A 26,963-nucleotide genomic window follows, 5' to 3' on the forward strand; every position below is an offset into this window, starting at 1 on the left:
CCTGTCCACACTAGCAGCTATACCGGTACTGTAGCGGTATAACTGTATCGGTACGAAACCCACAAATGTATGTTTAACTGTTGTAAGCGAAGTAAAGTGTACTCGCACAAAAGCCTAATGGTATTGGCTTTTTAGCATATCTACTGAAATGAGCTGAAGATAATCATGTTTCTACTGGCTGCATTTATAATAAAAATGTCTTCTTTTTTTTTAAATAAGAAAATGAAAATGTTTCATTCTCCGTGGTTAAAGACATGCAGGCTGTGCAGGAGTGTTGTAGTTGAGTTTCGAGCCCCCAGTGTTCATTAAAGAAAATTTCAAGTCGAGTCTGACTTGAAATTTGACGCTGGCTGTTGCTGCCTTTATGTGAAACCGTCTCTGTTACTGTGTTGGACTAACGTTACTGCTCGACTGCCTCGTTTTAGTTAATAGGCTACAGATAAAAAGCTTGTTCATCACTCAGCAAGCCCCGCCCACTATCAACAGGGCAAATAACATGAGCGCGGGTTAACACTAGCTAGTTCATCGGTCAAAAGGCAAGCCCCGCTATCAACAGGGCAATGAACATAGCGTGTCTCTTACTTCTCTGTGTGGAATCTTACCAAATGACGATTGAAGATCATCTCCTGAATAGTTCTTCTACATATGGAACACATAGCAGTGCATTTTTTCCACTGCACGAGAAGTCTGTATAAGCAAAGTGGACAATCTCTCCAGGCATTTTAGTGCCGCTAACATTGGTTTGTTCCTGAACATGACGTATGAACAGGTGAATGTGCATTCTCTTGCACGAAATTAGCATAAAAATAATGTAGATATAAATAGAAATATCTTATGCCAAATTATTATGGCATGTTGCAAAAAAATAAAGAAAAAAATCTGAGCCCTCGTCTCCAGTTTACAAGTCCGAATGCAGTTAACGCATGAGTCGGAGTCCAAGTCAAGTCACGAGTCCTTAAAATTAGGGCACGAGTCGCACTCGAGTACTTCAAGGCTGCTGTGCAGTGATTATATTTTATCATGGAAAAATGTTAAGCACTGATCTGCTTACTTAGCTTGTAAATATAAAGGTGACTACACAGTCTTAAATGTATTCAGTAACAAATTTTCGATTAAAAGAGTAATTCAGAATATGTTTTGAAAAGGCTCATCCAACACCTCAGTTACAGTATCCTTTAGAAATAATAGTATCTTTTGAAATAGAAATAAAAAGCCTTCTTTTAAAACTGATAAACTAATTATATTCTGAATCCTGCCTCTTCATGGACGGAATGCAAATATTATGTTTTCGTATTTAGCTCCAACCCAATTCTGAAAACTCCTCTCTATATATGTCTGTCTCTCTCTCTCTCTCTCTCTCTCTCTCTCTCTCTCTCTCTCTCTCTCTCTCACTCTTGCTAGATCGTGATACTGAGAGGTCATGTCCACAGTCCAGCTCCTCCTCTACTCCTAGTTTGTCAACCTCATCATCATCCACCTCAAAGTCCAAATCCTTACGGAGACAATCAAAAGCAGTGGTAAGACCTCAGAGCAGCGTAAGAGAACTAAACTAAAGGAAATGTTAGGTCTCAGTATGAGCCTATATGTCCAAACGTACAATAATCTGTGTGCCATCGGATGCAGGAGATGTCAGAAAATGGAGGAGGTGGCCAGCTGGTGGTGAAGGCACGCTTCAACTTCAAGCAGAACAACGAGGACGAGCTGTCATTCAGCAAGGGTGAGCTGATCCACGTCACCCGGCAGGAGGAGGGCGGATGGTGGGAGGGGACACTCAATGGCAAGACTGGCTGGTTCCCTAGCAACTATGTCCGAGAGGTCAAACCATGTGGTAAGTAACCTCGTCCAGTGTGAGGGGTCATGTTCAGTCCACCGTCCTTCATGGTCAGCCTTTCAAACTAAGGTCATGTTCATCAAACATTTGTCATTACAACCCTGCATGTGTCCCTGATACAGTTCTCTAAAAAGGTCAGCAGGCTGATTATGCTTGTTCTAAAGGGGAACTGAAGGCAAATTTTTTATTATCAAAATTCTATTTCTCATTTTATAAAATGTAGGAATGCATTTCTGACAGCTATTTTGTCACTGCTATAGCAAGTTATGAGTGTTTGAAATATGCTGTGTAATATATCAACCCATATGTCAAAGCAATGGCCGTAAACGAGATTCGCTGAGACCTGTGTGAGACATCATAGGACGGAAGTAAAACGTACAGCGGAAATCAAAGTGACCAACATCTGCCAACGTTGTCAAAAGATGTGTGCGTCCTGTTTTGAATGCTGATGTAATCAAGCCGGAAGTTTTGTTTGTTTTGATAGCAATCAGGAAAGTTTGAAAAAAGTGGGCAGTAATCGTCATTTAAACTTGTTTTTGTGCAATATTTCGTTTGGAAAACAGTTTTCAAAATGGCGGCACTGACACCTGGCTGACACTTTTTATTTATTTATTTATTTATTTTAGATTTTAATGAATTCGTCACCAAAAATACATTACAATACAAAAAAAAAAGGAACAATTATTGACTCAAATAATTCAAACTAAAATGGGGTGTGACGGGGGAAAGAAACAGAACTTGCGTCCCAATTGCAATCTAACCCCCTACAATGCTACATACATTAAGAATATACTCTAAAAGTACATACAAGTAAATTAGAATATGGCAAAGGAGTAAAATGTATATTAAGCTAAATTAATATCTAACCTGGAGGGCTATAAGTTCCTTGCTTAGACAAATATTAATTAAATTGATCTTAAAAGTAGTAAATAGGTTAATTTCCTTAGTACTAGATGGCAACAAGTTCCACAATTCAGCAGTCCTGACAAAGTATGATTTCCTATAGTAATCCTGATTATGTTTGCAAATAAAATTATAATTATTGAGGTCATAATTACGTGTACGATAATATGGTTCAAAAGTATGCAGGTGGTTTCTAATATCAGTCGATATAAGGCCATTTCTGGACTTGAAAAATAGAAACTTCACGTTTCGAAGTCTTGCACAAGTCTTGTGAGCATCATGTGGATAAGCGATGCCTGCCATGGACCATCTCATCTCATTATCTCTAGCCGCTTTATCCTTCTACAGGGTCGCAGGCAAGCTGGAGCCTATCCCAGCTGACTACGGGCGAAAGGCGGGGTACACCCTGGACAAGTCGCCAGGTCATCACAGGGCTGACACATAGACACAGACAACCATTCACACTCACATTCACACCTACGGTCAATTTAGAGTCACCAGTTAACCTAACCTGCATGTCTTTGGACTGTGGGGGAAACCGGAGCACCCGGAGGAAACCCACGCGGACACAGGGAGAACATGCAAACTCCACACAGAAAGGCCCTCGCCGGCCCCGGGGCTCGAACCCAGGACCTTCTTGCTGTGAGGCGACAGTGCTAACCACTACACCACCGTGCCGCCCTGCCATGGACCAAACGAACTAAATTCAACATGGCTAAAAACCTAATAGGCCGATAAGTATAATATTTAATTGCAATTAGTTGCCAATACGAGTCACGATATAAGGTTACTAAAATCGAAAATGAAATCGAATAACACGTTAATTAAGAAATAAAGCAAGTTTAAAAATGACTTCAGTTCTCCTTTTAATGTGTTTTATAATTATTGTGCAGTGCTTGTTTGAGTACACCTGTGCAGAACTGTGGCATAGAAAGGGGCAGGCAGAGTTTATCCGTGTTAGACTTGAAGCTAAAAGGAAAGCAAATATAATCAGGTTTCAAAATAAATTGAATTAAGCACCTGATTCATGTAAAAAAAAAATAGAAAAGAAATAATGCTTCAAGCCAAAAACCGTAGGTGCTAAAGAAGGCAGCTGGACTTGCTTGAAATTCTTGAAGACGTTTCGCCTCTCATCTGAAAGGCTTCTTTAGTTCTGTCTGACTAATGGTGAGTTCCAGGTATTTATCCTCTAGCAGAGGTGGACAGTAACGAAGTACATTTGCTTGAGGTTCTTTTTTTTTTTTTGGAAACTTATGACTTTAACTTCACTACACTTGAAAGACAAATATCGTACTTTTCATTCCACTACATTTCTATCAAGGTCCTCGTTACTACAAAGCGGCTTTGAAAGTGGATGTTTTTTCTTTTTTATAAAAAGTGATTGTTTTTTTCGCAGGTGACACTGAGACAGCCTATTAGTAATCACTAGGGTCATGTCACGTCCATAGACTGGATAAAATCAAGTTAAATTATTTCTCCGCAGCTTTCTTTAACACAATCAGTTGATGGTAGAATGGAAGGAGACGGTTCTTCTGGGGAATGCACGCACCCATGGCTTTACCGAGAACCCATGTTTCACTTTTCTGTACAGATTAAAGATACGTTTCGTTTTCAATGTTTGCTTTGTTTGTCGAAAACAAACCACATCATGGCCTACAAAAACTTGCTGTCCAACCTGTGGGGGCATATTGAGGTATGTAAACATTTTATTCCAAGAGAAAGCTTGCAATGAAGTTGTCTGTGCTTTTAGAGCTAGCGATAATGTTGCAAACGTAGCTATGCAGTCTGGTTAGTCAAATGACTTTCTGTGGATTTGCCCGCCAAGCTGCCATCGCTTTGTCCACGGCTAACGTTAACACATAGCTAGTTAACTTGAACGCTGTTAGTTAGCGTGTAAAAACGGAGTTATACCTGGGCTGCCAACTCTCACACAATGAGCGTGAGACACACGCATTTGATTGTCTTCACACGCTCACACGCCATACCTCCGATTTCTCACGCTAGAAAAAAAAAATCTAATTTATCTATCTGATCTAGGCTACCCATTGCGTCGCGCCAACCACTTGCGATTGATCAATTACACCTTACACACGGCTAAACAGGCAGAGAGGTGTTCCCTTCTGTACACCCCCCCACCCCCCACCCCCACCCCACCCCATGGTAGGTGCCGCATCTAATGATGCTGCACTCGCCGGAAGTTGGATAATTGCCTACTGTCAATTTAGAGGAAGAGGAGAGAGAAGAAGGTATCCGAGTTGAAGACGGGTGTCTCAGACAGGTTTGTGCATATGCACGCCAATGTGTGGTGTTACTGGCGTAATTATGAACTTATATAAAGTTTCTTAATCGTTTTAGCCTATAAGTGTTGTGAGAATATTTAATGCCATATCAAGAGCTATGCACTAGGCATGCTAAATCATTATAGGCCTACTGCCATGCCACAGCCTCTATCTTCCCCAACAAGCAGCACGGGAGAGCACCTCCTTAGCACACGTTTATTAAGGCGCATTTTTAGTTTGTTTACTGTATGTTATCATACTTTATGACTTTATTTGAAGCCATACTGGAAATGTTGTAAAATAAAGCAAGTAAGTGATAATATTACAAATGCAAGAAGAGCCATTAGCCACCATACCTATTGTTTATTTACAGGGTATTTATTTTTAATTATTTATGATGTATGTAATTGCTCAGTTAAAGTAAATAAAGCATGGTCACCTGTAATATCAAAGAATTTGAACTTGTGAATAATTAAAAAAAAAAAGACAGAGAACAATATACTGAGGAGACAGGGTTTCAAAGAGGGCAAGACAGGTAGAGAATATTTGTCAGATAACAGGCCCTGACGAATGCTCTATTACTAATAAGAAACATAGATAAGAAATGAATTAATAAGAAATATATTAATATAGCTTATTTAAGTATGACCTAAATTTTTAAGCCCAACTTTGTGTGCACATTCCCACCTATGGCCAAGGTTCAGCTTTTTGTGTTTCAATACTGTTCAAACTTAATCATTTTAATGTTTCTTGTAGCACATGCACATTTTGCTTACTGTTTAAGCATTTTATTTGTTCTTTTGCTGTTGATATTTTTCCCCATGCCAATCTTCTGCTGAACCCAGTGGTGGGGAAAGCCCTTAAATGCATAATGAATAGTCAGTGAGGGACAATCTTATTTTTTGCAACAGTTATTAAAAACTTAACATTTAGTTTCAATTCAGAAGGTGTTTAGGCTTAGCTGATGAAATATTTTCAAACATGAACTTGCCTTTAAATCTGAAACACAGGTCTATAGGGCTACAGGAACATTGGCAGTCATCTGTAGTTTTCTAGTGTGGGGGCTTTTAAGCCAAAACTTGGTGCTTTTGTTGGCCACAAGCTGAAGGCCTGGCAAGTCAGGGTGTGTAAGAATGTAGGTATGGCACAGCAGGCCACTCCAAAAATCCACCAGAATGCAGGAACATCTACTAAATCCAAAATCTCCCCCCCCCCCCAATTGTCCATCTCCAGCTGGACGACCCACAAACAAAACACCAGAATGCAGGGGGACAAGTGAATATCAAACTGAATACAAAATTCCCACTTACTGCGTGGTGTGCGGAAAAACTTTGCCGTCGACACCCCTCCACCCCCAAAAATCAAAAGTTGGCAGCCCTGGTTATGCTAACATGAATAACGTTAACTTATCTGAAGTCCTTTCAGAAATACGTTTTAGCATAATCTTACCAAATAAACAATGTAGAAATCTTTCTTTTCTAGTAGCGTTAGCTACCCAATATGAATTTCGAGTTTGAAAAGAGTTTGCTAGCATGTCAGGTGGAGTTTCACTGACTAGCTAGCTTAACGTTAAACCACCATGATGCACAGCATGCGTTCATTTTGTGAATTCACATTTCTGTCCTTGGTAATGGCATTAGGTATTATAAGCGATGTAACAATAATACAACAGTGCGTTGACAGAAAATGTACTTTTAATATGTAAGTATTTTTAAAAGCAAGTACTTTAAGTAAAAATTTGACTGGACAGCTTTCACTTGTATCGGAGTAACATTTGACCAGTGAGATCTGTATTTATGACTTAAGTATGAAGTTGGGTACTTTATCCACCTCTGTCCTAGTGGACCAAAAGCAGCCCTAAGGAAAGGAGAGTCGTTGAGGTCACATGGGTTGTTGACCCTCTCAGCCATCCTGTAAGTTGTTAGGGTCACTGGAGGCCGAGTGTGAGCAGCCTAAAGAGTTGTTAGGGTGATCTGTGGATTGTTGGCTCTCTCTGCCATCATGTGCGTCTGAGTTTTGGTGTGGATGTGTATTCAGTTTTCTGGGAAGCATACCAAGGACTGCATTATAGGTGGCTGATAAGTGGTGTCTCAGACCACCTCGTTTGTTCAGTGATGGTCGTTCCAGGTTGACGAAGGCCAAGTTTACATTAGACCGTATCTGTCTCGTTTTCTTCGCGGATGCACTGTCCGTTTACATTAAAACGCCGGGAAACGGGAATCCGCCAGCGTCCACATATTCAATCCAGATCGTGTCTGGTCCAGTGCTGTGTAAACATTGAGATACGCGGATACGCTGTGCTGAGCTCTAGCTGGCGTCGTCATTGGACAACGTCACTGTGACCTCCACCTTCCTGATTCGCTGGCGTTGGTCATGTGACACGACTGCTGAAAAACGGCGCGGACTTCCGCCTTGTATCACCTTTTGTTAAAGAGTATAAAAGTATGAAAATACTGATGCAAATACTGCCCATTGTGTAGTTATGATTGTCTTTAGGCTTGCCATCCTTCCACTTGCAAGTGGTAAGTGACGCGCATACCCGATATGCACTGAGAGCACACACACAGCGGCTCAGTCCCGAATTACTGCTCGTGCACTTCACTCGCGCGCTCTGTGAGCTGCGCAGGGCCGGAGTGCGCACCCTCCAGAGGGCACTCGCTGTTCAGGGCGGAGTGATTTGGAGCGCAGGATGCCTGCAGAGCCGAGCATATCCGTGTATTGGCGTTGCTGTGTGCAGGCGAATCGTGTATTGGTGTTGCTGTGTGCATGTTAATCGTTTTAAAAACGTTAATCTGATGATCCGCTGATACGGTCTAATGTAAACCCCACCGAAGATGCCTTCTTGTACTCCTCTTTCAAACCACTGGTCTTCTCTGGCTGGAATGCATACATTGCAGTCCTGAAATGAGTGTCCTTTGTTATTGAGATGAAGACAGACTGCAGAGTCCTGGCCTGAGGAACTGGTTCTCCTGTGTTGAACCATGCGCTTGTGAAGCAGTTGTTTCGATTCCCCAATGTACAGGTCCGTGCATTCCTCACTGCATTGAATTGCGTACACTACGTTGTCCTGTTTGTGTCTGGGTATTCTGTCCTCAGGGTGGAACAATTTCTGCCAAACCATGTGACCTCAATGACTCTCTTTAGGGTTGCTTTCGGTCCACTAGAGGTTAAATACCTGGAACTCTCCACTCGTCAGACAGAACTGAAGAAGCCTTTCGGATGAAAGGGTGAAACATCTTCAGGAATTTCAAGCAAGTCCAGTTGCCTTCTTGAGCACCTACGGTTTACGATGACCTGGATGACTGAGAACCTTCACGGACATGTTCAAGCCAAAAACTAATTCAGCAAGTTACCTTTAATTTAGTTCAGCTCCAGTTCTGTTCTGAGGATGAGCAGGTAAAGCTATACTGCAATAAAATATATTTTAACAAGTGAAGATATCTTGAACAAAGGAAAAACAGTTATTGAATATCTTATTGAGATTAGTTTATCACAAATATAAGGCCATTAAGTACATTTCTAAACACCTAAAGATTAATAACCCCCCCCCCCCCCCCCCCCCAATAAACTCCTTTATACTAACAGATAATATCCATTCAGGACATGTTTAAGTGTTCACTTGTTCATATTTGTACCTGTATACACATTTTATTTTAAAAGAAAAACAATGTCCCTGAGCGCTGACATCTGACTCTGTCTGAGGTTCAAATATCGCACTCGGAGTACAAATTACATGAGAGAATCCGAGATTGTGACGTCACTTACACGCCACATGACTCACCGAGGTTGGTGGATCTTGTGGACACTTCACTTTTAAATTGGTGTAAACAACCCTAAAGATGCCGAGTGTGAAGCATTCGGGTGTAAAAATAAGCCCGATCATTGATCAGTTTATGGAACATGCTTTTGTTTGTTTTTATTCACTGAGAAAAGCGATATTTTTAGATGTCAAAAATCCTGTTGCTATGGGAACAGGACTGTTTACGAGTATCTGTGTCAATACAAGAATTACAAGCTTTTACTTGATGGCTCTGTGTTACTAAGGACAACGGTGTATTAGTGTACCGGTCACGTCACAGGCAGATATCTGGTTTCAGTGCAAATGGTTGCATCCAGGTAAACCAATTTTTTTTATCCCCCGCTGGCTGAAAGGCCCAAAGGGGGATTATGTCGTGGCGATGTCCATCTGTCCCGGGAAGGTTGCTCACCTTCTGACATCAACTCCTCTCACAATTTTTGGAGGAATTTCACGAAACTTGGCAGGATTCTTTGTTCTATGTCTTTAGTGTGCATATTGTAATTTCGTTAAATCGGGTCGCATTTTACCAGAGTTACAGCCCTTGATTTAACAAAAATTATAATTTGACAATTTCATGAGAGTGTGTTTTCCTTCTGACATCGACTCCTCTCACAATTTTTGGATGAATTTCTCGAAGCTTGGCAAAAGGCCTTGTTATATGATGGTAATACGCAGATTGTGATTTAATTTCGCTTGTGAAAATTTTACCAGAGTTTTGACCCTTGATTAAATAACTTGTACTTTGACACTTCATGAGGGTGTACGTTCTTCTGAAATCAATTCCTCTCACAATTTGTGGAGGAATTTCACCAAACTTGGCAAAAGGCTTTGTTATATGACCGTTATATGCAAATTGAATTTTCATTTAATTTGGGCAAATTTTACCAGAGTTATGCCCGTGATTGCCAAAGTACAAGTTTGTTAACAATTTCATCAAGGTGTGCTTGCTTTCTGAAATCAACTTCCCTCACAATTTTTATTCGCCGCTGGCTGAAAGTGAGGGGGATTATGTCGTGGCAATGTCCATCTGTCCATCCCGGGAAGGGTCCTCACCTTCTGAAATCAAGTCCTCTCACAATTTTTGGAGGAATTTCACAAAACTTGACAGGATTCTTTGCGATATGTTGGTAATACGCATATTGCAATTTTATTCAATTTGGTCACATTGTACCAGAGTTATGGCGTAGTTGCCAGCAGGGGATATTGTGCTCTCAGAGCACTCTTGTTAGCAATGCCATGACTTTGAAAATGAATATGACAATAAAGGTTGATTTTTAATTTAAACATGCGTAAGGTACATCAGGGCACTTGTTGTGATCAGCAAACCGTGTTTCTTTTTGGCGTTTGTTTGACTTTAATAATTTAAGCCTCAGATTCTCTTTTTGTATTGGCATATAGTCTATAAATTAGACGTTTCTGTCTAGAAATAACTGTTCGGAATAAGAAAATTCATCTGGCAATGGAATAAGACAATTTCAGGCTTGAAATAAGGGAAAAAATAGAAATGGGCTTAATCTTAATCTTATATGTGGTGTATTGTGATCTTAGAATTGGACATGCAAGATAAAATCCACTATATTCAAGATATCTTCACTTGCCAAGTCATTGATTTGCAGTGTCTGGCTCATCTCCTCTCTCATCTGCACACGCTGGACAGCAAAGTTTATTTTCTCTTGGATCTCAGTAACACTGACGTACATCAGGATAATTTTTAAATCCTTTCCGATTTGCCGAAGCACCTTTTTTAAATTATAAATTTATTTATTTGTTTGCTTATATATTTATTTATTTCCTTCAAGCAACAACAAATAACACCACTCTGGTAACACCTTCTGGGATTTAGCACACCATGTATGTTGCATGTTGCGAGCATTCTGCAACAATGGGTGCACAAGCTGCATTGTGCAACAAGTTATATTTCAGTGGAACTTATTTTTTTAATTTTTTTAATTTTTTTTATTTGTGTTCTGATATATCTGGCCTCCCATGTTATGATTAGCTAGTAGCGCTTTCTCACAAGTGCTGCATCATTAATCATATTTGCAGTGAAGATCCTGAATGTCTTAAAAACGATTTTGCATAATGCATGCTGGATATTGTAGTGACCAAACACTGCTGGCCATAAATGCAAGAATGCTTTGACTCTTTGCTGCTATTATTAATATGATTGCTATGAATTACAATAATCTTCATTAATAATAATATTGACCACATTGCTTGTGTTCATCTTAAAGGAGAACTGAAGTCATTTTTAAACTTGCTTTATTTCTTAATTAACGTGTTATTCAATTACGTTTTCAGTTTTAGTAACCTTATATCATGACTTGTATCGGGAACTAATTGCAATTAAATGTTACACTTATCAGCCTATTTGGTTTTTAGCCATGTTGAATTTAGTTCGTTTGGTCCACGGCAGGCGTCGCTTATCTGCGTGATCTTCATGAGACTTGTGTGAGACTTCGAAATGTGACGTGTCAGCCAGGCGTCAGCGCCGCCATTTTGAAAACTGTTTTCCAAACGAAATATTGCACAAAAACGAGTTTAAATGATTACTGCCTGCTTTTTTCAAACTTTCCTGATTGCTATCAAAACAAACAAAACTTCCAGCTTGATTACATCAGCATTCGAAAGAGGGCGCGTGTCTTTTGATAGCGTTGGCAGATGTTGGTCACTTTCAAGTGTCTGAAATCGCTCCCTACTCACTATACAGGGCACTATATAGTGAGGATGCCATTTTGTAGTGCTGTCTAAAACCTTAGTGAGGATTATTTACACCCTATATAGTGCACTCAAAGTATCCCACAATGCATCACGAAAAGTAGTGTACAACCGATGGTCACTAACCAAAGCAATATATCCCATCATGCATTGTGGTCACGCTGAAAGAGATCAAATTAAAAGTCTCAAATTTGATTTAATAAAAGGCAGCGGCAAAGAAGAAAGTATTCAGCCTTGATTTAAAAGAACTGAAAGATGCAGGTATTTTGTATTGATTAATGTGGGAAATACACTCAGTATAATATGGATTTATCACAAAAATACATGCATGTATTTATTATTTTGAAAACCCACCAGCCGACTGATCTGGTACGTTTTAATTGTGCGACAATAATGACGTAAATAACGGCGCGACGGACTAGTGTCCGAAAGCGTTTTTTCATTTTACCAATGAGCTCACTGTATAGTCCTCTATATAGTAATTCCCTAGATAGGGAGTAGGGAGTAGTGAAGAAGTGAGTGATTTCGGACACAGGGTTTGATTTCTGCTGTACGTTTTACTTCCGTCCTACGATGTCTCGCACAGGTCTCAACGAATCTCATTTACGGCCATTGCTTTGACATATGGACTGATATATTACAGAGCATATTTTAAACACTCATAACTTGCTATAGCAGTGACAAAATAGCTATCAAAAATGCATTCCGATATTTAATAAAATGAGAAACAGAATTTTGATCATTAAAAATTTGCCTTCAGATCCCCTTTAAATGTTTTTTTTTCAATATTTCTTTATTCTGCAAGTTTTTTTTTTTCTTCTCTCCAGAGAAACCAATCTCCCCGAAAGCTGTGAAGGGGTTCGATGTTCCACAGCTGACCAAAAACTACTATAATGTGGTAAGTTCTCTCAACTGAGTGCACAAATCTGGTCGTATCTGGATATAAGGTCAGATCAAAGGAGTTCAAGTCAAGTCAAGTTTATTTGTATAGCACTTTTAACAATAAACATTGTTGCAAAGCAGCTTTACAGAATTTGAACAACTTAAAATATGAGCTAATTTTATCCCTAATCTATCCCCAGGCAGTTGCAGGCTTCTGAGGAAAGACCGCATGCTTGTGATGTTGTTGTGGTTGTGTTTTAGGTGGTGCAAGACATCCTGGAGTACGAGCGCGAGTTTGTAAAAGAGCTCCAGACGGTTCTCACCTGCTACCTGCGACCTCTACAGGGTAGTGACAAGTAAGCAAGACCTTACCAAGAGGTTACAACATTTAATATGTAACTTATTTATTGAAGGTTGTGTTTAAAAATTGCTACACGGTTACCTGGACCTGTTGCTTTTGGGTCAGTGCTGTAGTCGAGTCACTAAACGTCGAGTCCAAGTCCAGTTTCGGGTCCCCAGCGTTCAAGTCCAAGTCATTAAAGAAAATTTCGAGTTGAGTCCGAGAACAAAACCCCAACCGCACCATTTGACGCTGGCTGTTGCTGCCTTTATGTGAAAGTGTCTCTGCTACTGTGTTGGACTAACGTTACTGCTCGACTGCCCCGTTTTAGTTAATAGGCTACAGATAAAAAGCTTGTTCATCACTCAGCAAGCCCCGCCCACTATCAACAGGGCAAATAACATGAGAGAGGGTTAACACTCGCTAGTTATCTGCAGGGCTTTGAACCAGAATTTTTTTTCCTATTGGTTCGTTCCGAACAGAAACGGAATTGTAACGTTTCCGGTTTTGGGTTCCACCATTAAATAGACGTTCCCGAACCGGTTAGAACAAAAAAATTTCGTTCCCGGAACGGTTAATTACGTTCCCTGTCAGCTGTTTAACAAATGGCTATAAAATTATGTCTCTGTCTCATCCAGCTTAAGCCAAATGTAGGCTAATTCTATTACAGCCTTCATTAAATAAGACAAGAAATAATTCAAAACAATTATTATTTCAAATGTTGGCGATTTGGATTCTCAGTATGTCTTCCCATCTACACAAACTGAAAAAGTGCCAAAAATGAAAGAGAATTCGTTTAGTGTGTTACCAAAGGCTAGTCAGGCCCTATGCATTGATAGGCTAACAGAGGTTAACGTCATTTAATGTTCGCGAGCCTCTCATTAACGTGGACAAATATATTGATATCGTGTTTGAAATTGATGTTTTCGAATAACGATAGACTGCAATATTTACCTCTTATTTAAGATGTGGAGACGTGATAGTAGTCCACCCTCCCGCTCTCTCCATTCAGTCAGCGAACGTCACACAGGAAGTGAACCCCAGCGGGTCATAGAAACTTGGGCAGGAGAAGAATGACTTTTTTATTTGTAGGCTACGGAAACTTTGAGGAACGAAATAAAAACTGGTATTAACCGGTTACCATTATTTTTAATAAGCGTTTCTGTTCCGGAACATAAAAAATAATAAAGTTTCTGGTTTCGTTTCTGTTCCATGTGAAATAGAAAAAGTTCCCGGTTTTCGTTTTCGTTCCTTGAACCGGTTCAAAGCCCTGGTTATCTGTCAGCAAGCAATCCCCGCTATCAACAGAGCAATGAACATAGCGTGTCTCTTACTACTTTGGGTGGAGTCTTACCAAATGACGATTGAAGTTCGAGGTCGTCTCCTCGATAGTTCTTCTACATATGGAACACATAACAGTGCATTTTTTTCCCACTGCATAAGAAGTCTGTATAAGCAAAGCGGACAATCCTAGGGGCTTCTCTCTAGGCATTTTAGCACCATTAACATTAGTTTGTTCCTGAACGTGATATATGAACAGGTGAATGTGCATTCTCTTGCACGAAATTAGTATAAAAATTAATGTAGATATAAATATCTTATGCCAAATTATGATGGCATGTTACAAAAAAATAAAGAAAAAATCCGAGTTGTCATCTCCAGTTTACGAGTCCGAATGCAGTTAATGCACAATTCCGAGTCATCCGTGGATGATACTATATGTTAAGCTAATATATCAAGGGCATGGAAAGTCATAACGCTACAGCTTTACTTCCGAGTGGTCTAAAGCACGGACTCCTTCCAAAAACACTGTAGCATGTCAGTAATTACGCATGCTTTTTATACCACTATACAAGTTCCTCTATTAGGTGTTACTAAAGAAACAATAATCTAATAGAAAGAGGGCATTTACATAATACTGCGATTTGCCCTGCGGTTGGAATCACTGTCCGAGCCATGCTGTTCTAGACAACAAATCAACATCTACTGACCAGTCAGATTCAGGAATTCAGTAATGCTGTGATATAAAACCAATCATCATCATCATATGCCTCTGTGTAATCCATTTACTATCTGAGCTTTTTCAGTTTCTGAAAACCGTGTATGTTCACTGTACAGGATTTCAAGTGTAGAGAGCAGCAGTTTATGTGGGAACTTGGAGGAAATACTCACTTTCCAACAGGGACTCTGTGCGGCTTTGGAGGAATGTAGCAAGTGAGTTTCGACCTATACATTACCCATGCATAATGATGTACTGACAAATTGTCATGCTTGTACCTCATTGTCTGTTTGGAAAAGTCATCTGTGCTGATTGATATTAGCATGTTAGGCCACACCAATTTAATTACCGTATTTTTCGGGTGATAAGGCGCACTGGATTATATGGCGCACTGTGAATTAACGTGTCTATGTTCACACATAAGGCGCACCGAATTGTAAGGCGCATTAAGCAAAACAGTGTAGTCCGGTAAGTCAAACTTTATTCCACTCAGTTGTAACAACAAACACCAGTACAGAAAAATACACTCACTTATGCCGCTTTTCCACTACAAACGCGGCTGAGCCGTGCCGTGCTGAGTCGGGCTGAGCGGGGCTGTTGGAGTTGCATTTCGACTACAACCGCGCTGAACCGTGCTGGCTGGAAGTGGGTGGACACATTGGGTGGAGTTAGCGAAAGTGGGTGGACGTCATGTGATGTCGTTAAGCAGCGCAAACAGTGACATCAGTGACAGTGGCGAAACAAGTCAGAGCCGGGCCGGGGGCGGGGCAAATGACCAGGCCCTTTATTAAAGCTTATCATAACATCATTTTAGGCTACAAAATGTCCGCAACTGCGGTGTTTACCAATTTCAACACTACCGGGTGCAACTATGTTATTTAGTACATCAAGTCCTTCAAACGAACATGTAACTCAGAAACAAAAAACATTAGGATACTGTACATGGCTCATAATAAAACATCAATAGCCTATACTGCGCACATTATTTGAAGGGCATACGAATGAGCGCTCAGAGGTTGCAACGGTGACAGGAAGAGTCAGAAATAAAAGGAGGGCGGTGCAAACCTCACTGAATGCACTGTGTTTACCAATTTCAACACTACGGGGTGCAACTATGTTATTTTGTACATTAAGTCCTTCAAACGAACATGTAACTCAGAAACAAAAAAACATTAGGCGACATACTGTACATGGCTCATAATAAAACATCAATAGCCTACTGCGCGCATTATTTGAAGGGCATACGACGAGCCTTGCGCTCCGCGAACTCGTCCACGATGCTCTGTATGTCACTGATTCAGTGATCTTTTAAGCGGTAGTCTCACGACCCGGAGAGTAAACAATAAACATGGAGGACATGGAGTCGTTAGTGTTGCTGGTCTTGGTGCTGTGGCTTGTTGTCACCGACAACGCCAACAGATACTGGCAAGAGCGTATAGATGAGGCGAGGCGCATAAGGCTTCAGAAATTCTCTTAATTCGTAATTATTATTCTTCCGGGTTTGCGGTGTTTACAGATCCCAGCGCGCTCGCGGGGCGTGTGTGGGCATGTGAGGACACTCCTCCTCACCAATCAGTGCACAGGGGAGTGTCTGCTCACGCCCCCAGCCTCAGTCGGCACGGCTTGGCTCGCTTCAGCCCCACTCCAAAACGGTGCGAGTTTTAGGGGCTAAGCAGAGCTGAAGCGAGCTGAGTCGTGCTGGTTTTTGGTAGTCGAAATGCGAGCCGTGTCGGGCTGAAGCGAGCTGAAGTGAGCTGAAAAAGGGTAGTGGAAAAGGGCCATTATTGATTCATTCCTCTTCCAGCTGATAGCTTGGAGTTTGAAACCCGCTTCGTAAGCATGCCTCTTAACAGGTGCCATTTTGGGGGTCCTTTTACATACACACAAATGTACTGTAATATAATGTTGAAGCACAGTACGTATTACGTATAAAAAGTGGCGGGGGTAAGCGTACTAAATACTGTTCTCTGATTGGTTTATTGTTGCTAGCGTGTACTCCGGGCCCGGGCTGCCTTACATGAATGCACTTCTAGTTTAGACATTAGTCAAGCAGTCTTGTAGACTGCTCAGGGGTCCTGTTACGGGGCCGATCAGGTAGTGTGACAGCCTACCGTAATGTTCCGAATATCCATTGAGTGGAGCGTTGCTTACCAAAGTCGTACTTACACATTTCGACAAATTTTTGAGCGCATTGTACCACATAAAATCGGTCAGTAAGCACAACAAGTAATCATACATAAGGCGCGCTGGATTATAAGGCGCACTGTCAATTTCTGAGAAAATTTAAGGGTTTTAAGTGCGCCTTATAGTCCCAAAAATACGGTAGTTGGTTCTCGGATTTTTTCAGGAAAAATATGAAGCAAGCGGGCGAAATAAAAATAAAATTTAAAAAATGCTTTGATGGTAAAATTAGCGGTGGAAATAGACCAAACAATACAGGCAAACCAGTAAACAGAATTTCAACACACCTGTCAAAGATTTTATGCTTCTGTTCATTGAATATCCTAACAATCACAAACACAGTCCTTGTAGGACTCCCCTCCACGGGCATGTTTCTTCCACATCTTTATCGAAAGTGAAAGGGGCGATTTGATTGGTTTTCGATGTCACGTGACCTCACGTCACGTGACCTTTTCTGTTGGCGGGAGTTTGATTTCGATTTTTTTTTTTTTTTCATTTTGTATTTTCTTCAAGCGGCGATTCCGAGAACCAACTAATTGAATTGGTGTGGCCTTATCTATATTAATGTAATCGAGCAATAATGGTCCAGTGAATGGAGAATACAGTGTCTACAATAGCATCATAGAGGTTTTTCCGCCATGCTCAACTCTATGGCAACATTATATATACATATCTCTGTCCACATTCACTGGATATGAGCAATCGCGCGCTCTGATTTGGCTACTCTACTACTAGGCTATCAGCTCATATACCATGAGTAGAGAAAAACAAAATGGCAGTGTGTGTTGCTGAACCAACCGAGGACAAAATAAAAACTCTACTCAAAAACAAACCGTCCCCCAAAAAAGCAACAAAATATGGAATAAAAATATTTGATGGTAAGAACGTATCCTTTTTTATTTTTCAAAAATTATTATTATAGCCTTTTCCAGAAATTGCTACTGTCATTTTTCTGGTTTGTTTACATTCTAAGTGGAAGTGATTTTGTCGGACATTTTGTATAAAGTTTTTATTTATCGAATTTTCCAAAAAGTTAAAATAAAAAATGCTCTTTCTGAAAATCCAGTGAATGTGGATAGAATAAAACAGTTATTCCACTCAGTCTCGTCGTACAGGGCTTATAGCCAACTTGGTGTTATGCGCCTGGTTGACTATCAGCTCAAGTACGACTTGATTTCGTGGAATAACTGTTAATATATAAAAACACACACACATAGTACTGTGCAAAAGTCTTCAGTACATGTAAAGAAATGCTGTAGACCAAAAATGGCTTAAAATAATTAAATGAAATGTTTCAACATTAAAAAAATACTATAAACAGCAATCAGCCACAATAAATGAAACAGAGTCAATATTTGGTGTCAGACGACCCTTCGCTTTAAAAATAAATCATAGTCTGAGGTACACTGAGTGCAGTTTTATAAGGAAATGAGCTGTAGGTTTTACTGAGCATCTTACAGAACCAGCTACAGTTCTTCTGGACACTTTGACTGTCACATTTACTTCTTAATTTTGCACCAAAACCCAGCAGCCTTCATTATGTTTTCTTTTTTAATCTGAAAAGTGCTCTGTTAAGGGCGGCATGGTGGTGTAGTGGTTAGCGCTGTCACCTCACAGCAAGAAGGTCCTGGGTTCGAGCCCCGTGGCCGGCGAGGGCCTTTCTGTGCGGAGTTTGCATGTTCTCCCTGTGTCCGCGTGGGTTTCCTCCGGGTGCTCCGGTTTCCCCCACAGTCCAAAGACATGCAGGTTAGGTTAACTGGTGACTCTAAATTGACCGTAGGTGTGAATGTGAGTGTGAATGGTTGTCTGTGTCTGTGTCAGCCCTGTGATGACCTGGCGACTTGTCCAGGGTGTACCCCGCCTTTCGCCCGTAGTCAGCTGGGATAGGCTCCAGCTTGCCTGCGACCCTGTAGAACAGGATAAAGCGGCTAGAGATGATGAGATGAGATGAGGTACAAACATTTATTTTTCTGTAACATTTAATTTTGTGCTGGAAAACAAATGTTTGGACTCTAAAATGTTTTTGTACTGACTCAATAATGTAGAAGTCATTAAGTTTGTATGAAAAACAAAATAGGGTGTCTAAGACTTTTGCACAGTACTGTGTGTGCGTGTGTGTGCGTGTGTGTGCGTGCGTGTGTGTGTGTGTGTGTGTGTGTGTGTGTGTGTGTGTGTGTGTGTGTGTGTAATATACATATAAAAAACATTATTGCCAAAGTTTTTATTAGTGTGAACTTGCTAGTGGTATTTGCCTTTAAAACATAACCCTTATTACAAATCTCAAAAATACAGCTCTTATATATGTTAGGCCACATGTGAGGCATAAAACTTTCAAATCTTTAGCCAGTCATAGACATTTGGCACACTCACATCAGTGAGGTGACGTGGAGTAGAGTTAAGTGGAGTCAAAATGAAATGTCAAGATTTTATGTTCTACTGAAATAGTTTTTAGCCAGCTAAAGATTGCCAGGAAGCTAATATTAGCCTAGCTGTTATGTGCTGGCCATACACATGAAACCTGTATTTTTGATACCAGTGTGTGTTTAACATCACTGTAGTAAGTGAGCCATGTCCGGACGACATAAAAAAAAAAAAAATAAATAAATCTTTTTGCCAAACCACTCGGAAACCATGCTGGGAATCCTGGATCCGTCACATTCAGCCTAATTTACATTCATTCTGTATTTCTGAGTTTAGAATTTGAGATTTGTATTTAGGGTTTTGAGTTTATAAAATTTTTTAAAAGGCAAATCAAGCTATTAAATTCAAACAAAGAAAAAACATTTATTCAGCACGCCACAGAAAGAAAATTGATTTAATGTGTGTATATAATACAAATATATGAAAATTATATGAAACTAGCTGAATGGGATTGAATAGTTAGAGTTATAAAAAGTGCACACACCCCGTTAAAATGATAGATTTTGCTGATGTAAAAAAAACATATATGAGACCATGATAAATAATTTCAAAACCTTTCCCACCTTTAATGTGACCTATAACCTGTACAATTCAATTGAAAAACAAACAAATCTGTTAGGGGGAAATAGATTTAAAATATATATATATAAAAACGTACAATAAGCTGGTTGCATAAGTGTGCACACCCTTAAACTAATACTTTGTTTACTTTGTAGAAGCACCTTTTGATTTAATTACAGCATTCAGACTTTTTGGGTTCACACCTGCCATCAACTAAAATGACTCTGATTAACCCCAAATAAAGTTCAGACATTTACTCCGTTGCATCCTCCAGCAAAAGCCAGGGTTCACAGAGAGCTTACAAAGCATCAAAGGGAGCTCACTGTTGAAAGGTGTCAGTCAGGAGAAGGGTACAAAAACATTTCCATGGCATTAGTTAGACCATGGAGCACAGTGAAGACAGTCATCAAGAAGTGGAGAAAATGTGGGACAGCAGTGACGTTACCGAGAACTGGACGTCCCTCCAAAATTGATGAAAAGACAAGATAAAAACTGGTCAGGGAGGCTGCCGAGAGGCCTACAGCAACACTGAAGGAGCTGCAGGAATTTCTGGCAAGTACTGGTTGTGTACTACATGTGACAACAATCTACTGTATTCTCCATATGGCTGGACTATGAGGTAGGGTCAAAGAAAAACATCCAGGACCAGCTAAATTTTTGAAAAAAAAAAAAAAAATCAACTCTCCCAAAAGCATGTGGGGAAAATGTGTTATGGTCTGACGAAACCAAGGTTGAACTTTTTGGCCACAATTCCAAAAGGTGTGTTTGGTGCAAAAACAACACTGCGCCTCACCAAAAGAACACCATACCCACGGTGAAGCATGGTGGTGGCAGCATCATGTTTTGGGGTTGTTTTTCTTCAGCTGCAACAGGGGCTTTAGTCAAGGTGGAGGGAATTATGAACAGTTCTAAATACCAGTCAATTTTGGCCCAAAACCTTCAGGTGTCTGCTAGAAAGCTGAAGATGAAGAGGAATTTCATCTTTCAGCATGACAGTGACACCAAAAAAGTTTTAGAATGGCCCAGCCAGAGCCCAGACCTAAATCCAATTGAAAATCTGTGGGGTGACCTGAAGAGGGCTGTGCACAAGAGACGCCCTCGCAATCTGACAGATTTGGAGCGCTTTTGCAAGGAAGAGTGGGCAAATATTGGCAAGTCTAGATGTGACAGGCTGATAGACTCCGACCCAAAAAGACTGAATGCTGTAATTAAATCAAAAGGTGCGTCAACAAAGTATTAGTTTAAGGGTGTGCACACTTGTGCAACCAGCTTATTGTATGGTTTTGTTTTTTAATTTTTGTTTTTTTCCCCAAACAGATTTGTTTGTTTTTCAGTTGAATTGTACAGGTTATAGGTCACATTCAGTTCAGTTCAGTTGGTCAGATTCAGTGCCTGAACTGATAATCGCATCATCAGTTTTTCTTTGGCTAATCAGACACAAGGTACGCCACCACTCTTGTCAGAGCGGTTGGGGGTTAGGTGCCTTGTTCAAGGGCACTTAAGCTAATCCTGCTGGTCCAGGGAATCAAACCAGCAACCTTTTGGTCCCAAAGCTGTTTCTCCTAACCATTAGACCATGGCTTCCCTGAGGTCACATTAAAGGTGGGAAAAGTTTTGAAATTATTTATCGTAGTTTCATAGGTTTTTCTGATGTAAAAAAAAAAATCATTTTAACGTGGTGTGTACACTTTTTATAGCCACTGTATGTGCAACCTGTAGCATGAGGCAAGATGAGGGTGGGATTAAAAACATATTTCTGTACTTCATGCAAAATTATATCAAAGGGTTAACCATCCATCCATCCATTATCTGTAACTGCTTATCCTGTGCAGGGTCACGGGCAAGCAGGAGCCTATCCCAGCTGACGATGGGCGAGAGGCGGGGTACACCCTGGACAAGTCGCCAGATCAGCGCAGGGCTGACAAATAGAGACACACAAGCATTCACACTCACATTCATACTTACGGTCAATTTAGAGCCACCAATTAGCCTAACCTGCATGTCTTTGGACTGTGGGGGGAACCGGAGCACCCGGAGGAAACCCACGCGGACACGGGGAGAACATGTGAACTCCACACAGAAAGGCCCTTGTTGGCCACTGGGCTTGAACCCAAAACCTTCTTGCTGTGAGGCGACAGTGCTAACCACTACACCACCGCGGTTAACAATCCATTAAATAAATATATATTTAAAAAAAAATTTTTTTAACTTATTCCCAGCATACTCTTATGTAGTTGGCTAGACAGTTGGCTTTGCTTTGTCTGAAATATTTTCAGACTAACAAGGTACCTGCTTTAGCCTGCTTTTTTTAACCATGTGCCTGCATTTCCATCCTGTCTGCCTCACCAGTTTTTCCAATGTGTTGTCCTCATCCATGACCATTATAAGGATGGATAATTTATAGAAGCACTATAATGGAGTCACTGGTTCGATGAGGGACTTCTAATACTCCTGAACATTTTCCCCCAAATTTTTGTGGCTGATGAAACAGTTTATCATCATGAGCAATGTGTTTGTCATTAAGTTTGTTGTCTGTCTGGTTTTTGGTGGGTTTTTCTCCCACTGAACCATTAATTTATGGTAACGTAAGTCTTATTGTTTACATATTTACCTTGAGTTGAGATCATCGTGACAAAATGAGACAACTGACTCCTCTGTTCCAGGATATATCAGTCGTTGATGCCAGAAACAAACTCGTTTTGCAGACAGAGAACATGTTCTTCAGCAATAGAAGGGCTCAGTATTAGGGCCCAGGTCTGGCACAGTGTCCGTAGTAAAGCACCAAGAGATCCTGGAGTAGCGGCTTGTAGTGCAAACACGCAAACTGTGGTTGGTACTCTGAACGCTGCCAACAAACACAAATTGCAGATACCAACATCTGTTTATCTTTCTCCCACGTGTGTCTGTCTGTCTCAGGATGCCTGAAGGTCAGCAGCGCCTCGGTGGCTGTTACATGAACATGATGTGCCAGATCCGAATGCTGTACCTGTCCTACTGCTCCAGCCACCCTTCTGCAGTGGCTGTACTCACTGACCACAGGTTAGTCCTGGCAAAGTAGACTGGAGTCATTTGGGCATCAGTGTTACAGTGGAATGTTTTGACCAAACTTAACCAACACATCAAAGCAGTATTTTCTGCTTTGAGAACACATTATAATGAAATACATTTGGAATATTTGCAAAACGTTGAATCCAAAACCAGTAAAAGTTTTCTGATTTGATGTGTGTACTGTAATGTACAGAACAGATGTGATGTCTACCAACGTGCTGGAACTTTAGAATTGGGAATATGTGAAATAATGACGCTGATACTGAAGACTCAGTGTGGTGGTGGTGTTTTTTAAAAATCCTGTATTTATTAAAAATGTAGGTGCGTCCCCAAACAAATAATTTACCACCAGCATTGCCATTGTGATGTTATTACAGTACAATTCGACAGTATACATCATTTTGGTGTAATCTTCGAAAAAAGCATTCATTTTTTAAGAGCATTCCATATCTAGCGTACTGTACAGCAGGTAAGTGTGGGTACAATGACAACAATTTACCACCAGGTGGTGCCAGTGTGCTTTCATCTGGTACTCCTTAAAGTTAAATGTTGTTGCTTCACCTGCTTTCACACAGTTTTTCTTTTTTCGGTGTTCCTTGTGGCATATAAATGTGATATTAACCTTTTTGGTGAGGGTAAAACACTGCATGCGTGCCTACTTGTCAATCTAACCCGAGTAGCAAACTGTCAAGGTAACACAGGAAGTTGGCTCTAACCCAACAGGATATCTATAGATGTCGTTCTGCTGATGGAGAAATTGAGCGTGTGCTCAAATTGCATCTCATGCTGCAGCTTTTTTTTTTTGCAGCGTTTTCCACAGCAGTTACACTTAGTGAAAGCATGTGTTGTGATGAATCATCTTACTTTGATTGACTTGCTCTAAAAGTAGTCTTTCACCTTAACCAAAACAATTATTTGTTTCAGCACTTTTGATTCTGAAAGGCATATGTAAAGGTCATGTGTAGACTGCTTGCCCTATGCCACTGCTAGAAATAGACATGCTTCACAGGAAATATCATTGAATCAAATCTGTCGTTTCAGAGACGCCGACACAGCCTTGTTGGTATTACAAGCAAAAGTATGTGCCCCATTTCCAATTAAGGCGTACACATATGAACATTCTATAGTAAAATATATAGTATGGCGTATATATAATTTTATATATAGTGAAATATATATAAATAAAATCAGGCATATCAGGTGAAAATTCAATCCAAATTGCTTGAAACTGCTCTCATTGAATTGAGAATTGAATTCACAGCATACTTTTTACAGAATTAAAATGTTCATCCGTTCTTGAGACATTACAAGTCAAAGAATGAAAAAGACTTAATTCTTAGAAAACTGATGTAATATTATGTAATAGGATAACATGGTCCAAAACAGGCCTAATTAATGAAATGAGATCAAATGTTTTTTCTTAATAACTTTCATATTTTTCAAGTTATTTACATGGAAATTGGCAGGCACATAGATGGTTGTATACTGAATACAAAGTTTGAAAAGGTATTAAAAACAAATGATGCAAATTATTATTTAATTCGTATTAATTATGCTAATTAGGTTTAAAAAAGTTAAATTGGTGCACTCAATGAAAAAAGTAATAAAAGATTATTTCTAATACTCTCTTTGTGCTCTGTAGGCCTTTTGTATTTCTCAAACGTAGGGCCTACTAGTGTTTATATGAAAGAATATAAATGATTATTTTGATTAATCTTCACAGCTTTCAAGTCTAACCTCGACAAAACAGTGAACCACATCCAGTAAACAACTCCACTGAACTGAAATTGACACTCATGTTTCTGACTTCCGTTTGTTTTTTTTTAAATCTCATTACGACAACTAAGATTTCAATATTTTTCTTCAGAACAGCTAAAACAGTTATTTATTTACATGAATCATGTGAAAACTCACTTCACAGTCTCCCATGAAGCACAACATTAAGACTAGCAGATGGAAAATTTTGCTGAATACTTCATCAGAAACAGTGAGTGCTAGAGAACATCCCTATAAAAGTTTTCTGATTGATATTCATGAGTAATCCATTTGGAAACCGATCAGAAGAGAGAGAGCCTGACCACTTTCCCGTGACTCAAAAATCACTGGCGGTTTCCTGACATCTCGCAAGCAGAGAATGCACTCTGTTGTACCAACTTCAACCTGCCGTTACTCCCAAAGTACTGAACAGATCTAAACGAGATACATTTCTTTGCAAAGCAGAAATTATAAGCTTTTTAATGATGGTATTCATGATAGAAAATACAGTGGTGCTTAAACGTTTGTGAACCCTTTAGAATTTTCTATATTTCTGCATAAATATGACCTAAAACATCATCAGATTTTCACACAAGTCCTAAAAGTAGATAAAGAGAACCCAGTTAAACAAATGAGACAAAAATATTATACTTAATAATTTATTTATTGAGGAAAATGATCCAATATTACATATCTGTGAGTGGCAAAAGTACAACCCCGATTCCAAAAAAGTTGGGACAAAGTACAAATTGTAAATAAAAACGGAATGCAATAATTTACAAATCTCAAAAACTGATATTGTATTCACAATAGAACATAGACAACATATCGAATGTCGAAAGTGAGACATTTTGAAATTTCATGCCAAATATTGGCTCATTTGAAATTTCATGACAGCAACACATCTCAAGAAAGTTGGGACAGGGGCAATAAGAGGCTGGAAAAGTTAAAGGTACAAAAAAGGAACAGCTGGAGGACCAAATTGCAACTCATTCGGTCAATTGGCAATAGGTCATTAACATGACTGGGTATAAAAAGAGCATCTTGGAGTGGCAGCGGCTCTCAGAAGTAAAGATGGGAAGAGGATCACCAATCCCCCTAATTCTGCGCCGACAAATAGTGGAGCAATATCAGAAAGGAGTTCGACAGTGTAAAATTGCAAAGAGTTTGAACATATCATCATCTACAGTGCATAATATCATCAAAAGATTCAGAGAATCTGGAAGAATCTCTGTGCGTAAGGGTCAAGGGCAGAAAACCATACTGGGTGCCCATGATCTTTGGGCCCTTAGATGGCACTGCATCACATACAGGCATGCTTCTGTATTGGAAATCACAAAATGGGCTCAGGAATATTTCCAGAGAACAGTATCTGTGAACATAATTCACCGTGCCATCCGCCGTTGCCAGCTAAAACGCTATAGTTCAAAGAAGAAGCCGTATCTAAACATGATCCAGAAGCGCAGACGTCTTCTCTGGGCCAAGGCTCATTTAAAATGGACTGTGGCAAAGTGGAAAACTGTTCTGTGGTCAGACGAATCAAAATTTGAAGTTCTTTATGGAAATCAGGGACGCCGTGTCATTCGGACTAAAGAGGAGAAGGACGACCCAAGTTGTTATGAGCGCTCAGTTCAGAAGCCTGCATCTCTGATGGTATGGGGTTGCATTAGTGTGTGTGGCATGGGCAGCTTACACATCTGGAAAGACACCATCAATGCTGAAAGGTATATCCAGGTTCTAGAGCAACATATGCTCCCATCCAGACGATGTCTCTTTCAGGGAAGACCTTGCATTTTCCAACATGACAATGCCAAACCACATACTGCATCAATTACAGCATCATGGCTGCGTAGAAGAAGGGTCCGGGTACTGAACTGGCCAGCCTGCGGTCCAGATCTTTCACCCACAGAAAACATTTGGCGCATCATAAAACGGAAGATACGACAAAAAAGACCTAAGACAGTTGAGCAACTAGAATCTTACATTAGACAAGAATGGGTTAACATTCCTATCCCTAAACTTGAGCAACTTGTCTCCTCAGTCCCCAGACGTTTACAGACTGTTGTAAAGAGAAAAGGGAATGTCTCACAGTGGTAAACATGGCCTTGTCCCAACTTTTTTGAGATGTGTTGTTGTCATGAAATTTAAAATCACCTAATTTTTCTCTTTAAATGATACATTTTCTCAGTTTAAACATTTGATATGTCATTTATGTTCTATTCTGAATAAAATATGGAATTTTGAAA

At 40.0% G+C, this 26,963-nt stretch overlaps 1 protein-coding gene across 2 annotated transcripts in view; it reads left to right on the plus strand.

Moving 5' to 3' along the window:
* arhgef6 (Rac/Cdc42 guanine nucleotide exchange factor (GEF) 6) overlaps positions 1-26,963 on the plus strand; it is an 89,024-nt gene that overhangs the window by 33,039 nt on the left and 29,022 nt on the right. For both annotated transcript variants that reach the window (XM_060927791.1, XM_060927792.1), the window contains exons 4-9: positions 1,402-1,517; positions 1,624-1,828; positions 12,358-12,428; positions 12,674-12,768; positions 14,871-14,966; positions 22,831-22,953. In XM_060927791.1, coding sequence (XP_060783774.1) covers positions 1,402-1,517; positions 1,624-1,828; positions 12,358-12,428; positions 12,674-12,768; positions 14,871-14,966; positions 22,831-22,953 — 706 coding nt within the window. The remainder of the gene's footprint in view (positions 1-1,401; positions 1,518-1,623; positions 1,829-12,357; positions 12,429-12,673; positions 12,769-14,870; positions 14,967-22,830; positions 22,954-26,963) is intronic.

The sequence above is a fragment of the Neoarius graeffei genome, chromosome 8 (genome assembly GCF_027579695.1).
Source record: "Neoarius graeffei isolate fNeoGra1 chromosome 8, fNeoGra1.pri, whole genome shotgun sequence".
Classification (NCBI taxonomy): domain Eukaryota; kingdom Metazoa; phylum Chordata; class Actinopteri; order Siluriformes; family Ariidae; genus Neoarius; species Neoarius graeffei.